General features: G+C 40.2%; 1 protein-coding gene across 1 annotated transcript in view; it reads right to left on the bottom strand.

Annotated features, from left to right (window-relative positions):
- The window catches only part of DDX1 (DEAD-box helicase 1), a 34234-nt gene extending 17315 nt beyond the window's left edge, over nt 1–16919 (bottom strand). The window contains exons 1-13 of the mRNA XM_079940562.1: nt 16845–16919; nt 13768–13819; nt 13399–13462; nt 12369–12398; nt 11295–11391; nt 9155–9202; nt 7407–7490; nt 7089–7172; nt 6644–6720; nt 6004–6076; nt 4342–4418; nt 4115–4229; nt 3253–3391 (exon numbers count right to left, since the gene is read on the bottom strand). Of these exons, the coding sequence (XP_079796688.1) occupies nt 3253–3391; nt 4115–4229; nt 4342–4418; nt 6004–6076; nt 6644–6720; nt 7089–7172; nt 7407–7490; nt 9155–9202; nt 11295–11391; nt 12369–12398; nt 13399–13462; nt 13768–13819; nt 16845–16860 (956 nt within the window). The 5' untranslated portion in view covers nt 16861–16919. The remainder of the gene's footprint in view (nt 1–3252; nt 3392–4114; nt 4230–4341; nt 4419–6003; nt 6077–6643; nt 6721–7088; nt 7173–7406; nt 7491–9154; nt 9203–11294; nt 11392–12368; nt 12399–13398; nt 13463–13767; nt 13820–16844) is intronic.
- Nucleotides 16920–17786: the final 867 nt, after the last annotated feature.

Consider the following 17786-nt stretch of genomic DNA (forward strand, 5'->3'; position numbering starts at 1 on the left):
ATGGTAAATGAGAGAAGCCAGTCATGAAACAGCACACATTGTCCAATTCCATTTATATAAAATGTCCAAAACAGGCAATTCTATATATGGCAAAGAGATCAGTGGCTGCCCAGGGATAGGAAGGTGTGAGGGAAATGGGAGTGACTGCTAAAAGGTAGTGTTTCTTTTGAGGGTGATGAAGACGTTCCAAAATTGGTTTTGGTGGTCGCACAATTCTGTGAACGTAATAAAAACTAAAACAACCTGTACACTTTAAAGAGTGAATCGTATATGTGCATTATATCTCACTATAGCTATTCACGAAAAGATTGTCTCCTTTTTATAAATAGCAGACAAAATTACTTCCTGAGGCAGCCAGACAACTTTCAATCAGAAGTAGCTATCAACTATCTTCATCGATTAATTTTACTCTTATTTAATCAGTCATTTAAAAAATACCATAAAATACTGGGAAAGTGGATGATGTTGACACTGAGTCTCATAAATTCTATGACTGATGAAAAGAAACAGCTTCATGGTTGCCTACTGTCATCTTAAGCGATTTATAGTGTTTAAAGGAAAAAAAAAGCTTTCTAGTCTGTGAATGTCCATTACCTTGGCATAGTCCTTCACCACCTACCGCTAGAGCCACGTTGCCTAAATCCGGTAACACCAGATGCCAGACTGGCTACTTAGGAATCACCTGGAAGAGGTGGCATTCTTCCTTAAAAAACAAAGAGTTCCAATTCCTATTCCCTGGAAAATCTGAGTCAGTATATACAGAAGAGGGACCAATAAATCTGTATTTTTAAATAAGGTCCCTTAGTTCCCAGGTTTGGTAACTACGGTCCTAAATCTATCATTTCTTCTATAAAACTTTACTCTTATCCACTTTCCTAATCAGATACATTTATTTCTACAAATTTAGCAGAAAACTACACATACACGTAACAATCTATGCTTGTGTGCAAAGCACCGTAGGGTTGAGGAATATAAAAGCCCAGCCCCTGTCGTATGGGGTGTAAAACTGAGTTGGGACGAGTAAAGCTATGCACATTTAAAACAAGAAACGCTAACACGTGACAGTGCACAGGCATTATGGGGACGCAAACACAGCGGTATCCGAGGAGGGAGAAAGGACCGAGCTGGCACCAACACGTCAGCTTCACAGAAAGACCAGGACTTGAGCCGGGTCTTCAAAGAAGGAAAAGGCTCATTTGTGCTGAATACCGAAATGAGTAACACAATTTTACCATCTTAGCAAATAAATTGATTTTGTCATCTATCTTCCCTTTCAGGCTTTGTCCAGACGCACGTTAATCTTTACACATAATTAGAGCACAAAAATCAACTTATATTAGCGTTTTACATTCTTCCAAAAACACTCTCTTGTGAAGAGTTCTGAGTCTCTTACACTAAGAAGATGCTCTGGTGATGTACTCTTGTAGTGACTCTCTGTGTCGTATCCTTAAAGCATTTTATCACATTACTTTGGTTGTTTCTCTGCCTTCCACACTATCTCCACACTCCTGCACATAATTCTATAAGAGCAAATATGAATTCTTGTTGTTATATCCTGATCCCTAGCCTAAGTCTTCACACATGGTAGGTATTCAAATAGTTACTGAGAGAGTGAAATGCATCAATCATCAAGACAAAATTAGGAATCATTTTACCTAAAAAGTTTTACTAAGTATAAATTTACCCCTGAATAAGTTTAACTTATGAGAAAGATCAACATTAAAAAGATGGGGGACTTCCACGGTGGCGCAGTGGTTAAGAATCCGCCTGCCAATGCAGGGGACATGGGCTCAATCCCTGGTCCAGTAACATCCCACATGCTGCAGAGCAACTAAGTCCGTGCGCCACAACTACTGAGGCTGCGCTCTAGAGCCTGCGAGCCACAACTCCTGAGCCCGTGAGCCACAACTACTGAAGCCCGCATGCCTAGAGCCCATGCTCCGCCACAATAGAAGTCGCCGCAATGAGAAGCCCGTGCACCGCAACGAAGAGTAGCCCCTGCTTGCCGTAACTAGAGAAAAGCCCGCACACAGCAACGAAGACCCAACACAGCCGGAAAAAAAAAAAACTCAGGCATCAAAATAAGATTTTTAAAAATATAAATAAATAAACAGATGGGCCCACGGGACATCAATAATTCAGAGTTTCTGAAGTTAGATAGTGGTGATGGCTGCACAACCTTGTGACCATATACTAAAAACCACTGAATTGTACACTTTAAATGGTGAATTTTATGGTGTGTGAATTATATTTCAGTAAGAAAAATTAAAAGAAAAATTAATAAAAATCAAGTGTCAAATCAACTGACAGAGCAGTTTACTTATATGGTATGGCTTTCCTAAATTAAAAGGGATTGCTACTGAGCCAGAAGTTCTCCAAGATCACTAGACTTACGGTCTCCCCGCAGTGGCAGAAAGAGCCCTCGAACTAGAGGGACCAGTGTGAACGCCCACAGGGAAGATGGTCACCACTAGGAGACAGGCTAGAAGTAACCTCGCCAAGCCAGGTTTACCAACACACTAGACAGACAGAGATACATTTTCTATGCAAATGAAGTGATGAAGCTAACATTAAATGAAATGGCCCCTTTAAAGAATTAATTTTTACTCTGATACAGTTTTGCAAACCATGACACTTTATATAAGAGACACAGGAAAAATCTCAATTTACTTTTTTTTTTTTTTAAAGGATATTTATTTATTTATTTTTGGCTGAGTTGGGTCTTCGTTGCTGCGCGCGGGCTTTCTCTAGTTGCGGTGAGTGGGGGGCTGCTCTTCATCGCGGTGCGCAGGCTTCTCATGGCGGTGGCCTCTCTTGTTGCAGAGCACGGGCTCTAGGCGCGCGGGCTTCAGTAGCTGTGGCACACGGGCTCAGGAGCTGTGGCTCGCAGGCTCTACAGCGCAGCCTCAGGAGTTGTGGCGCACGGGCTTACCTGCTCTGTGGCACGTGGGATCTTCCCAGACCAGGGCTCGAACCCGTGTCCCCTGCATTGGCAGGCGGATTCTTAACCACTGCCCCACCAGGGAAGTCCCTCAATTTACTTTTTTTAATAGAACTCTTCTCACTTAAACAGGAGTTTTATATAGAAACTAATTGCTACTATATGTCACAGTTAAATATATTTACACACTCATACACATGCATATGTACACACTCTGAATTTCTATCTCATTTTTTTTCCTACTTTACTCTTCTTCTGAAACACCTCAGACCTAAGGACAATAGGCATTTGAGCACAAAGGGAGGCTTTACCTTAATTTAGGATTATCGACATATTTCTTAAACTGCTTGACGTTATTCAAAGTTTGTTCAGCCAACTCTCGGGAAGGTTCGACAATGAGAGCTTTTGGAGCATTGGGGAGAAACTTCGCTTGTGCCACCTGAGCGTTACCTTAAGAAAATAAAGAAGATTAGAATACATTCAGATCACACCTCATATACCTTTATCGGTAAAACACGAGCACAAATACTCCAGTATCAAAATTTTAAATAACAATCGCCCAGTGGTATAGGTGATAGTCAAACTAAACAAAATAAAGATTCTTAAAATGAACTACAGATTCTTTACATCTACTTGCAGTAATTTTAATTGATTATGTGCTTTGTGATAAATTAAATGAGCTGTGAGATGCACTTTCTTTAAATAACTGGAAGCAGATTAGGCAGCACAATGGGGTGAGAGTGTGAGCTTTGGAGTCAGACTGCTTGGAGTTGAATTCAGTTCTACCACTTATTTGTCCTGTGACCTTGGGCAAGTGACCTCAAGCCCCTACTCCTCAAGTTCTTTGTCTATAAAACTACCTTACAGGGTTGTTATGCAAACTAAATAACGCAGGTGAAACACTTAACACAGTGCCATGGCGCTTAATAAGCACACACATTATAAATGCAACATACCACCATCACCACGACCAGCTTCCCCAAAATGCGTGAACTGAAACCAAATACTTGGAGTTTACGAATTAGGTTTTGAAACTGAATTTTACTGACATGTTCAATAAAGATGCATGACTAAACAGGCAAGGGGAGTATCTGTACCTCACTACAAGAAGCCTTACTTACTGGAGTTTTCAATACCCCATTCTTGGAATCTTTACCCTCTCAGGTGCTATACCTGTGTGCTGTGATTTGACAGTGAAACTATCCGGTGCCTTGGAAAGGGCAACAAAACCATCTTTTGGTGGAAACTTAAATTCTTCTTCCCCGAAGTTGAATTTTAGTTCAGCATTCTAGCATTGAATAAAGGAGAAAATGAAAATGCTTAACCTAAGAGCAAACTAACCAATATGAAATAACGAAGATCAAAGTAGCTTATAATCACAGCAAAATGTCTCTAATTACCTTCAAAACACAGGCAGGAAAGAGGCCTTGGTTCTTCATATGTGGTGGTATTTCAAATGCCAGGCCAAGGTCTTTTCCTTTAAAAAAAAAAGAGAGAGAGAAATTGAATTAAAACTACCAGAAAAGAACATCCACGTGCTCACACCACCAAATCTAGCAGCCGACGCACATTCACACGCCCCCTCCTGTTACTGCGGATTAACTGTGCTAATACCAACCTCTTCACTTTTTTACTTTACTCCCGAAATTGTCCCCTCTCCCTCTCTACAATTTTAATTATTCCCTTCCTACGGGATTGCTTCCAGTAGACACTTGAGTTAGACAAACCTCCCTGAGCTCAGAACTTCCTCCATCTGTCCTTTATTTTTTCTTCTCCTTTTTGTAGTAAAACTGCCTGATTTCCATGTTGACTGTGTCCACCTCATTTCACTCCATTCTCTGTTGAACTGATTCCCAATCAGGCTCCCCCTGCACACCCCTCGTTCCACCACAACAGCTCTTTGTCAAGCTCATTAATGATCTCCACTTGCCAAACACAGTAGTTCTCATTGCTCATCCTTCTAGGCTAGACCCGTCATCAGCACTGGACACAATCTGATCCTTCCCTCCTCTTTCAAAAGCTTTCTTTACCTGAACTGCACGACCTCAACCTCTTTTGGCTTTCCTCCTCATTCACTTCTGCTGGAGTCTCCTCAACTTGCCAACTTCTAACCACAAGAATACCCTGGGCCTCAGATCTCTCCTCTTCATTACCTACTCTCATTCCCTAGGTGATCTCATCCAGACCTATGACTGGATCATATATAAGCCAATAACTCTCAAAGATGTATCAATATCTCCAATTCTGATCCCTCCCCTGAACACTTAACTGTACATTTAACTACTTACTTGATTTCATCACTCAGATGTCTAGTAAGTATCTCAAACTTAACTTGCCCCAAACAGAACTCTTAGCATCCACCTGGTTCCCTACCTATTGTCACCACCCAGTGTTTTCAACAAAGCAGCCACCACAGTGATTGTACTGTTAAACTGTTAAAGACAGACGATGGCAATTATCTACTCAAAACCTAACGGCTTCCAATCTCAGTCAAAATAAAAAGTTTGTATCATAGCCTATAAGGTCCTATATGGCCTGGCCTCACCACCTCACTGACCCAAGATTCTACGACCCTCCCCCATGCTCAGTGTTTTCCAGACCCACTGGCCTCCTCACTGTTTAAATACCCCAAGCACGCTTTCATCTCAGGACCTTTGCAATTAGTGGTCTCTCTGCCTGAAATACTCTTCCAAGATATTTCTACTCAAATGTCACCTTCTCAGAGAAGCCTTCTCTGACCCCCCAGAATGCTCTCCAGCCCCTTACCCGGATTTATACGCTCCCTCAGTGCACTGTTCCCACCTAACACATATATTGTCTGTCTCTCCCTATCAGTAGCTAAGCCCCACAAAAGTGTACATAAATTTATCTAGTCCATTTTCTGCTGTATCTCCAGCACCTACCAGCATGCCTGGCACACAGCAAATGCTCAATAAGTATTTGTTCAAAAGAAAGGCAGGGAGGAAGAGAGAGAAGATTGAAGATGGCAAGGAAATTTTAAAAAATCACAAATAATGAATATCATATGTACTCTCTAACAAAATGGTCCCTAGAAAGCTTACCATTTTTGGAGAATTTGACATGCCCTTTATCCATATCTAGGTAACATCCAATGGTATCATGCATAGTGAATTCCTAGAAAACCAGAAAGTCAAGTGCTGTTTATAAAAAGCAAAATTGAAAATAAGGTTAAAAGGTCAAATACAGTTGCATCCACAGTATGTGTTAGTGTTGCATAAAATTCCTTAAAATTCTAACGTAGATTTAAAAAATGCCTAGTACAGCGTATCATATATAATAGTAGAAGCATCAGACAGACTTTTTAGCATCAACATGGTATTAAGGCTCCTGCACATTACCAGAGATGTCGGCTACAAGAACAAGTGTATTTGGATTTAACATGATTCAAAATAAGAAATGAGAGCAACACAAGTATTAAAGTCAAAGCCAAAATCAAAAGAGGGTGAACACAGAAAACCAAGTAATATGCTTTGGAGGGGCTAATAAATGGCATAAAAGAAAAATATTTTTCTCATTTTGTAACATTTCTTCACTGAAGTCCCAATCTGAACTTTCCGCGGAAAATATTCAGAAAATTCACTTGAATTTCACAATCATTTCTATACCCTCAGTCATGTCATGAGTGATCAAGTATGCAAGAAAACTTACTAACACTATGATTCAGTCATTAGTACAACTTACCTCTCCATAATTATCAAATTGTTTATTGTGAGATTTCTTTCCTGTTCCACCAAAGCCAAATCCAAACTTGTCAGTACCTAGATTTTAAAAGTATTTTATAAATGTGGTAAGAATAAAGTTAAAAGTACCATAAAAGTTCATAAGTTGAAGATATTTTGAAGCACCTACACAGTATTGTGTGGTACATACTAATGCGTACTAACTTTCCTGACTTCATTCATACCCTTACCCTTATTCCTCCTGCTTTTATGATGTTATAATATCTATTTTTTGGTACTTCAAATCTTTCTTGGAACAAGGAGGGTATAGGTAAATATTATTATTTCCATGTCTCTAAATATAAACTTTGTATGCTTAAGTTTACTATTTTGCTCCCCACTAAAATAAAATGTTAAAAATTCACAAATGTAAAACAACAAATTCAGTTGATTTTAGAAACACTTACCTAGGTCTAGGGAAGCCTGCATAGAAGACCACCCAACTCTGCACAATCCTTGGTCATGACAGGATACTTCATAGTAGTGTTTCCCTGCAAGGGCAAAATACTTTGAGATTTTTATAAATTATACACTTATGATTCATTTACCATGTAGCTACTTTCCCATTGTTTCTAACAATTTGTATCTTCCAAATGAAGAATGGTAGATCTTCCTGTAACATTAAAAATCTTTTCAGATCCTCGATTCAAAGCTACTTTAAAGAAAGTTCACGTATTAATACATCACCCCAAAAGTTCAGACAAGTACAAATGTTCTTTAAATACCTTTCGTTAATCCTTTAGTAGCTCTACATCCATGCCATTCCTTTACTTCTCTGCTCTGACAACAAAGACCATCTGACCCAATTGCTGGATTTGAGAAAAACACAGAAAACCATGTCAATACAGATTACATAAATCACGCATTCTGAAATAAGGATCGTTCAGTCTCACTGATAAGATAATTCATTACTTGGTGCAATGTTCCAGGGACTGAGACTTGCTGATTCCTGAAGGATAGCAATGTCTTCCCCATGAGTAGCTGCCCTCATTCAGCCCCTGGAGGGCGGTGGCTTACGTTGAGGACTAGTCTCTCTACTGTTATCTGTTGGCTAGGACAGGATTTTACCACAACAATTCTAAAAAGGCATCAACACAGCACCTAACCTGACTTGTGCTACCGCAGCTGCATCACCAACACACGTTTAGACAACTATTCTCTAGAGTCCTTTACAGAAATGGATACTAAGGATGACGCAGCACCCACTCATCAATACTTGTTGCTCTGACTTTATGCCGAAATTAGAGCTTGAGTGAATGCTACACTAAAAGAAAAACGGAAACTCTGGCTTGTTCCCTAATCCGTGGATCCAGAAACCATAAAGGGAAAGCAGGAAAAGCCTGAACAAATAACCCTGTAGCTGTTATTTGCTAATATTAGGGCTCTAAAAGATGAAGTTCTATGTTATACATCATAGTCAGTCATAGTGCTTATTGGTGCTTTTTGGCGTTAAGTAAAGCATTTGGCTCTTGTCTGTACTGGAAACTATAACTTCCGTCCTGATTCAGGCTTGCAAATCATATTCGCCACCTGAATGTAGAAGAAATGTTTTAAAAAAGCATCTCGGCACACATTTCCCTTCACTTATAAGAAATTCAATTATTTATTCAAAGTATAAATTCTTATTCACATGGGTACATTATATAAACCTCTGAACTTTTAAAAAAGTTCTCTGACAAGGGTAAATCATAAAAATTTTTGTATTTAAAATGCTTTATGCATATATACATATATAAACTTTTACATAAATTAGATATCACATGGTAGAGAGCAGCAGCGTGGGGTTGTTTGTTTCTGTCATGATTCCTCAAGGCCCATTTACCTTTCTCTGCATCCTGATTTTCTTACTCATGGACACCTGGAGAAAATTCCTCCAAGTCAACTCTGCAGTTGCGACTTATTCTTCGTAACAGCTCCACAAGTCCTTGGATACACCCCAATCTTTGTTTGCCATGCTAGCAGTATCGTTTACTTTACTGGCAGTTTTTATCATTACAGATAATGTGGCATCAAACAGCTTTGAGAGTATATTCTTACATACTGGCACTTTCATTCCAATGAGCTTGACCTTCCGGGAATATATGTTTTTTCAATATTAACAGGTAACGCCAAACTCCTTTCCAGAGAGGCAGTAATTTGTAAGTCGGTTATCCCCCTTTTGGATTCTTGCCAATCAGACGGGTATAAAACAACATTCACTGTAACTTTAATTTCCATTTCCCTGCTACCTGTAAACTTGACCTTTGTGTGTTTACTGCCATTTGGATCTGGTTCTCCTGTGAACTGCCTATTCACATCCTTTGCCCATTTTCCACTGCCTGCTTATCTCTTTCTTACTAAAACAGGTGACACTTTATCTGCCGTCAACACAAGAACCCCTTACCAGTTTACAAGGATTCTTTATCTTTCCTCAACATCGCATTAAAAACAAGTTTTTGAATCACAAATGTGCTGCTGAAATCTATCCACTTACCAAAAGCAGATCCTCTGTCATATGGGTTCATTTGCCATTTGTTCAGCACTAAGCAAATTAAAACAAGAAAAGTTAACCCCAAACAAACATAATTTAAAACAGTCTACAAAAAGTAAAGCAAATATTTAATATTTTATATGGTATCTTAACTCCTCTAGTTCCAATATGGTTTCACACACTATTTGGAATGTACGATTAAAATTGCCGCTGTTTTTATTAAAGGCAAAACTGAAACTGAAAACTGAAACAAGCCAAAAATAATAGTCACTGGCCCATCCAGGGCAACCTCTTCTGCTCACGTGCTTCAGTGCCTTTTTATTAGATGGCACTGATCTTTGTCATAACTATGAAAGCATTAATAAAATGAAGTTCTGGTGACTTCAATCATAACGAAAATAACCCACCAACATATCAGAATCTAATTATCACTTTATCATTATTAAAAGAAAAGCAAGTCCTTTATTTTAAATAATTCATAAGTCACAAAATCTTTTCCTCCTCACTTTTATGGGATCGGCATTTTCCTTTTCTAAAACATCTTAAGAGTCTGGATAAGCAAAGAATCACAATAGCTAAAGAGAATGCTATGTGTTTTCAAGCCCAATTTCCACCCAAGGTAGAAATCTTTTCTAGATTTTTTCTGGTCAAATGATATCTATCATCTGCTTAAACACCTGGAATGATGGAGAAGTAACGTTCTCTTGAGGGTCTCTATCCATTGTGGGCTCAATCAAGCTACTAGGAATTAAACAGTATTTTCTAGAACAATTATTCTCTCTCCAGGTCCCAACAATGATTTAACAATTATACCACCTCCCTTTTTTATTTGTTTCTCCATGTTTAAATATCTAGCTTCCTTACTCCTAATAGGACATGATTTTTGGAACTGCAACCATTCTGGTTATCCTTCTGTGGAAGCAGATAGGATCCTTCTCTTTCATCACTCTCTCTGATAAATGATGGTTTATAGTTGCTACAAATTCTGAGACTATTTTTAAACAGACTAATAGTCTAAATAGTTCATATCCATTATCTCACAATTCATTTATAAATGAGTTGATTCTACAAACTATGTAACATTGTTACTTTCAACTACTGAGAAGAAAATGTTGATATGCCAGCTCACTCCACTTAAGCCTGCAATTTTGTCACAATCCTATTTTGTATCATGAAACAAAAGTGACTTAAAATATAACAAAACCATAGATTACTCAAGATAGAATGGAATTCACAAAGCATTTAATAAAAGCAACAAAATTTAAAGATGAGAAAACTAATGTAAGATTGTTCATGGCACAAACAGGACCAGTCTCCCTGGAGATAGGACTGAAAATAAGAAACTGACTTTAAAATGTACACTTTACATTTCAGCCTCCTGGGCTCCTTCTTTCTTATGTTAAAGGAAAATGTATGCCTCTTTTCCCTGTAGAAGGCAATATTTCCTACCACCATGGGTTTATACTCTATCAACTATTTGTAAAATCTTTCCTTAATGCCTTTGTAAAATACTGTACCAATTTATCTTCAATATTATGCATAAAGTTATCAGGCTAAGAAAAAGATTAAAATAACTAAATATAATTTCTAAAATGTCAGTGTTTTCTCAAAGACAACACTGTTAGTATCTCAGGAGGGACAATCTTTCAGTGTTTATGCTCTAAATAGGATGACATTTAGGATGACATTTAGCATCCCTGGTTTCCAGGGCACCAAATGACAATACCATCCCCCGGATATTGACAATAAAAATGCACACTCAAATTTCACATCTGGGGCTTCCCTGGTGGTGCAGTGGTTAAGAATCCGCCTGCCAATGCAGGGGACACAGGTTCAAGCCCTGGTCTGGGAAGATCCCACATGCAATGGAGCAACTAACCCCTTGAGCCACAACTACTGAGCCTGCGCACCTAGAGCTCATGCTCCGCAACAAGAGAAGCCACCGCAGTGAGAAGCCCATGCACTGCAACAAAAGAGTAGCTCGCCCCACCTAGAGGAAGCGCGCACACAGCAACGAAGACCCAACGGAGCCAAAAATAAATAAATAAAATTAATTTATTAAAAAAAAACTTCACATCTGTAAATGCAAGGAATGAGAATTACTAATTTATACAAAAGGAAATTAATAATATGCAAAAATTACCTGAAGCACCAGTTTTAATTGTCGCTTTTCCTTTTTTGCCTTCTTGTTGGTCTTTCAGAGTTTCATAAACTATCTGGATAACTGGAATACTGAAAGCCTAGCAAATAAACAAGAGTTCTCTATATTAGCATTCAGATATCAGTGACAGTTCAATAATCAATATAAATTACAAAAATCATGCACGCACCTTAAATAATGACACACATTCCTGAGCACTGCTCCAATTTGCCCAAACCCAAAATACCAGTAAGATAACAAGAGTTGACTGAATGAAGGAAATAAGAACCAGCTGATAGCCCAAAACAATAAACAATCGGGACCCACAGAATGAACTAAACTAAAAAGGGTAAATATTATTCTGACAAACCGTTTCTCTAGTCTAGGCCAGCAAGAGATCAACCTCTATTTGCAACTTCTTTATTACTAGAGCCACTGCATTAAAATTCAGAAGTGAGTATAAATACTAAAGATACTGTAACTCTTCCTCCAAGACCAGTTTTAAACTATATTCTTAAAGCCATACTCTTATAAATCTTATTTCAGAATGAGCTGGCAACAAAAATATTGTTCTCTGTGGCAAGCAACCACTTTTTACATTTTGGAAGGAGGGTACTTGATTAAATACTTCAAAGTAAAAGCCACTGTTCTAAGTTGCTTTAAAAATCAACTCTTACCGGCTTCCCTGGTGGTGCAGTGCTTAAGAATCCGCCTGCCAATGCAGGGGACACAGGTTCGAGCCTTGGTCCAGGAAGATCCCACATGCTGTAGAGCGACTAAGCCCATGAGCCGCAACTACTGAGCCTGTGCTCTACAGCCCGCGAGCCACAACTACTAAGCCCGCGTGCCACAACGACTGAAGCCCGCGTACCTAGAACCCGTGCTCTGCAACAAGAGAAGCCACTGCAATGAGCAGCCCGTGCACCGCAACAAAGAGTAGCCCCTGCTCACTGCAACTAGAGAAAGCCCGCGTGCAGCAACGAAAACCCAAAGTGGCCAAAAATAAATAAATAAAATAAATTCATGAAAAATAAAATCAACTCTTAAAAAGTAAGTCAATTTAAGTTTATTACTTACACCAGTTTTTCCACTTCCTGTTTCTGCAGCCTAAATGAAAAAGAAAAAAAAAGTTTAAGTTGTCAGTTAAGGAAATCAAATTAATGTGATACCATGTAGAAATCTTTAACAATTCACAAGCTACCTTTATTTCCACAGTGTCTCCAGATTATTAAGATTTCCTCATTCAACTTTATTGCCAATCTTGCCATTCCTCTTCCATTCCCTCAAGAATCTGTTCTCCCTTTTCTTTTCCCATTGCTACCATTCAAATCTAAACCCTTATTATTCTAACCAAGATTATTATAAAAGTATCCTAACAGTATCTCATGTCTTAGAGCTACACTACAAGCTGCTATCAAAGCAGTCTTCATAAAAACACAATTCTAACTGTGCAACACATCCCTAGTTAAACACTTGCAATGATCCACACTGCCAACGAACACCCAACTTCTTTAGCATGACACTGAAGAAAGGGCACAAGTAATCTGACCCACTGTATACTTCTCATCTTATCTCAAGTTACACTCTCCACCCCAGACACACGTATTTTATGCTACCATCGAAGTGAATTACTCTGGGATCATATCCTGCATTCTCCTATTCACGGTTTTTGTTGATGTGCTCTCTACCTAGAGAGCATTTCTCCTTTATCTTCCCTTGTCCAAAATCTACTTCTTCCAAGCAGAGTCCTTTATGATTCCTCAAGCAGAAGGGTAACTGGACCCCACCTGAATCTTTTCATACTTTGCATCTCTCAGGCAGGTGCCACATTTTCCCTTGTATGACATTTATCCATGTACATGTCTTACTGTGCTACTGGGTTGAAGCTTCTGAAGGGCAAAGACTGCATTTTATTCACCTTTGTGTTCCCCACAACTTCTACCTAATTACTTTGAATGCAGCATAGGTAGCTTAAATGTTTGTGAATAAATAAAATTAATTTGGTGAAAATACCATTTTTAAGCCTATGGAGTTCTTAAAGTGGGTCATAACAGCCCCAGAATTGTGTTTCCCCAGCTTCCAACGGCCTCACCACATTTAAACATACCATAAGGACATCACCTCCTCCTAGGATCAGTGGGATGGACTCAGCCTGGATATCAGTCGGGAGACTAAAAGAATCATATTTTGAAGAATTTTAGTTAATTAAAAAAAAAATCACCTAAGCTAATTACGTCATGTTAAACTATAAACCTAAAAGAGAATTTTATTTGGTAAACACTACCAATCTTTTTCAGCTAAAAATATATCAACGTTTAGAAAGGAAACTCTATGATTTAAAGAATCACAGGAAAAAACTGAATTTCACTTACCCAACTGGGCCCAAAAATATTTGCTAAAAACACTAACCACTATTTAAATTGAAAAACATTGTCGTCACAGGTACATTTAAGCTTTTCAAGATGGAGGTACTTACAGCCAATCCATCTCCTCCACAGCTTGAGCAATTTCAGGCATAACACCCATCTCTGCAAACAAAACTTCATTTTAAAAACTACACAGACTAAACTTCAATCATATTGCTCTTAAAGTTACTGTTCAGTGGGGAAACAGGTTTGAAGCATAGCTCAGTTACATAGTATCTGTTGAGTATAAATTTTGGAGAAAGACGAGTTCAAGTTCAAGCTCTCACTAGCAATGTGACCTTGGGCAAGCTATAAAGCTATTTCGTCACACAAAATGGAGCTAATATTGCTTATGTTGTAGGAATATGGGACGATTACAGATAATCATATGAATGCATCCGGCACACAGTTATCACTCAGTACATAGCATCCACCAGTGAGTGTTTCCTCCCTATGACTGGTGAAAAATCTGCCAGAGTTGGAAAGTTCTAGACCAGTACCATGGTTGTTTCACCTAGAGATAATGTGGAAATCATGTGCCTTGACTCTTTGAGGACCATGCGAATACCCTCGGCGATCTGAGAAAAATGAATAGGTAAGTAGAGAGAGCCCACATTTACAGGCAGTCATAATCAAAACTCTGGCAAACTGAAAAGGGAGGGGCTGCTGGTGAGAACTTGGGTTAACTGGAAATGTCAGCTGAAGAACTACTCTGTTCTTAATTGTTCACATGTTTAAGTAATTTACATCAAAGTGAATCCTAAATGAATAGATCGGGTTATTTCTGATTGGATTTTGAAATTTTATCACTTCTCAAATGAACTGTAGAGGGTATACATGGAACAGTGAGTTGTATTACTTAAATCTCCTTTCAAAATAAGTGATCTTTCTTTTAAGCCTGCATTTTTAAAATGTAGCTTTTATTATTGTTATCTTTACAAAAGTATATATTTCTATTAAAAAATGAACAACACTCAAATATACCCAAGCCCCAGAGATAACCTATTTGGAAATTTTGTATTTCTTGTAATCATTTGTGAAAAGGCATAAAATAAAACTACAATCTGGGCTTCCCCGGTGGCGCAGTGGTTGAAAGTCCGCCTGCCGATGCAGGAGACGCGGGTTCATGCCCCGATACGGAAAGATCCCACATGCCCCGGAGCGGCTGGGCCCGGGAGCCATGGCCGCTGAGCCTGCGCGTCCGGAGCCTGCGCGTCCGGAGCCTGTGCTCCGCAACGGGAGAGGCCACAACAGTGAGAGGCCCGCGTACCGCAAAAAAAAACACAAAAAGCTACAATCCACTGCAACAGTAGCTTTTTCTTTGTATCAGGTGAGAAAACACATACTAGCAATTAACAATAGATACAACACTAACATTTTGTATAGTAAACTAGTTAATATAAACATTGATGACATGGGAAAGGGTAAAAATCTTTTTCTTTGTATCAGGTGAGAAGACACATACTAGCAAGTAACAATAGATACAACACTAACATTTTGTATAGTAAACTAGTTAATATAAACATTGATGACATGGGAAAGGGTAAAAATCTTTTTCAGAAAGGCAGGCTCTCCTACCCCTAAATCTCTTCAGAAAAATCCACAGATTGCAAAACTACTCAAGATCAAAAGTTGTATATCCAAGCTGACCTTTTTAAAAATTGCCCCCATTCAAGTCTACGTGTATTCTCTCTCCTACAACGCAAATTGCTTAAAAAAAGGGAGTGATGGTCTTCAATATGCTTCATACAGAATACTGCAAGCAGAAGCTGCTTGTGAAACTATTATATTGCAAGCAGCAACCACAGACAGTTTTCAGCAAATTCCAGGCAATTTCTTGTTCCATTCTGGTCATGTTTTCTGCAGGTTTGCTTTGAAACCATGTATTCTTTAAACAGAACATTTTTAACGCTCAGAAGAAAAATAGGAATATTCATGCTCTTTAATTCCACTTTTGTCTCTATTTCACATCACAGACTCTTCTAGTCCTTTACTCTAATATTCCTGAAATCTGTGCATGACTCCCAAAGAAGTGAACCTATCAAATGACAACCTGGAACTGCTCTGCACACCTTGGCTCTGAAATCTTGTTTGAGGAGAGAGCTGGGGAAACAAAAACAGCTCCCAGTCTGAGCAGATTTCCCCTTGCCTATTATGAAATGCAACTAAAACAATCGGAAATCCTCTCTCACGACTAAAAACTTGGAATTCCTAATGTTCTAATAGGAGAAAAATGAAGAAAGTACAATACTCTGTTATATCTGAAGTCATCTTAATAGATTAACAATATTAAAAGATAGTAGGCCTAAGTTGATACATTTATTGCTGGATAACATATGTACGACTTTTAGTCTATAAGGCTTACTGCAACTTGTAAAACTGTGGATGTATAAAGGAAGGATGATAAACGAAAAGAGAAAAACAACTGTCGGCTTAGGTAAGCCACCTAAAATTCCTGTTTGGAATAACGGAGGGCATCATCAGCAAATAAACAACGATTTTCAAAATCTGTGATGAGCTGGTGTGTACGCGGACGAAAATGCTTTCCCTTTGGCTTAGATATTCAACGTTACTGTTGATATAATAGACCTTAACCACAAATAAATATCAGGTTTGTGCCTGGAACTTTTAGTTTTGGAAGGGCCTCAAAAAAAATAGATGCAGGATGGTCATTTCCAACTGACCCCTCCCCGCGCCCTGCTGCTTCTCGACCAGGCCAAGCCCCTATCGGGCGCGGACAGAAAAGGGTTCCTGAGCACCACTGCCACGTCAAAGAGCAAGAGGCCGGGGCTCCGAGAGCGGCCGCAGCAACGCCACCGCATCGTTCTCGCAGCCCCGGGTGTCCCAGCAGGACAGCCGAGTGAAGGGTGGCTGGAAGGAGAGAAAGAAGAGAGCGAGCACGGGGAGGCCCGGCCCGGCCAGCACCTGGAGGGAAAGGCTCTCCCTGCAACACCGAGGCGCACCGATCGGGCCTCTCGCACCGCCACTGATCAGCCCGCAGTGCGGGGACCGAGGGGACAGCTTTGGACAGCTCCCTCCTGTCCCGCGCGGCACCTGTGCGCCCCCGCCCCAAAGGCTCCCCTCCAGCCGGCCCAGGGCCGAGGCGTGCATCGGGCCGCCCGCTCCAGCCCCAGCTCCGCAGACGCACCGGAGAAAGCCGCCATCTTCGCCCAGTCCTCCGCGTCTCAGCTCGCGCTCCCTCCCTCCGAAAGGACACGCGGCGCGGTAGCGGCCGGCGCTTCCGGCCCCCTCCCCCGGCCCGAGTGTGCTGCTTTCCAAGTCCCGGCAAGGACCCAGCTCCAAAAGAACTGTTCCGACCAAAGAAGAGACCCGCCGCGGACTCCTCGGCGCGGACCCAGTTCAGCTGCCCCTTGCTTTTCCTAAGTAGCCAGGACCCGTCATCATTAGACGGACTCAGAGTTACCTTTTATGTAGAGCATGCTACGTGTCATCAGGAGCACTTTTGCACATGCAAGGAAGCAGACGTTACGTGATGAGGGTCACACAATGGCCCAGACAGCAAAACTGTGCCATCTCTCCTGCCTCGCTCAGACCCCGCAGGCTCTCAAAGATAAGCAGGGCTTTGTGGTGTGTGAATGACCTGGAGAGAACGTACCGAATTCATCGCCCAGAAAACCAGCGCTAGTGAGCGCCTGGCACCCAACAGTCATTTACTAAATACTTTTGACCGATTTCGGTCTCCCAGCCTCCCTTCCCCGGTGTTTGATGGAGTATTGATAATTTCACATTTATTTGACGTCCTTACAGTTTGACTCTTCTCTTTGCAGAAAGATAGGAAAAGTAAACGAATGTTTAATCCTGCCAACAACTCTGTCAGCTTGTATTAGCATCTTTAGACGAAGATACTAAGTTTCAGGAAAATTAAGTAACTTATCTAAAGCCATATATAGCTACTGAATGGCAGCGTGGTCTCTGAGCCACATCCGCCTAACTTCAGGGTCCATGCTGTACCTCATGTGTAGCCTGCCCCAGAATGACATGACAAAGGTCAAACCCTCAGGCAAGATGTTTTCGATGGACTTAGAACTACAACTTTTGGAGCCATACTCCCTGCGTTTGAATTCTAGCC

Source organism: Stenella coeruleoalba, assembly GCF_951394435.1.
Source record: "Stenella coeruleoalba genome assembly, chromosome: 13".
NCBI lineage: Eukaryota > Metazoa > Chordata > Mammalia > Artiodactyla > Delphinidae > Stenella > Stenella coeruleoalba.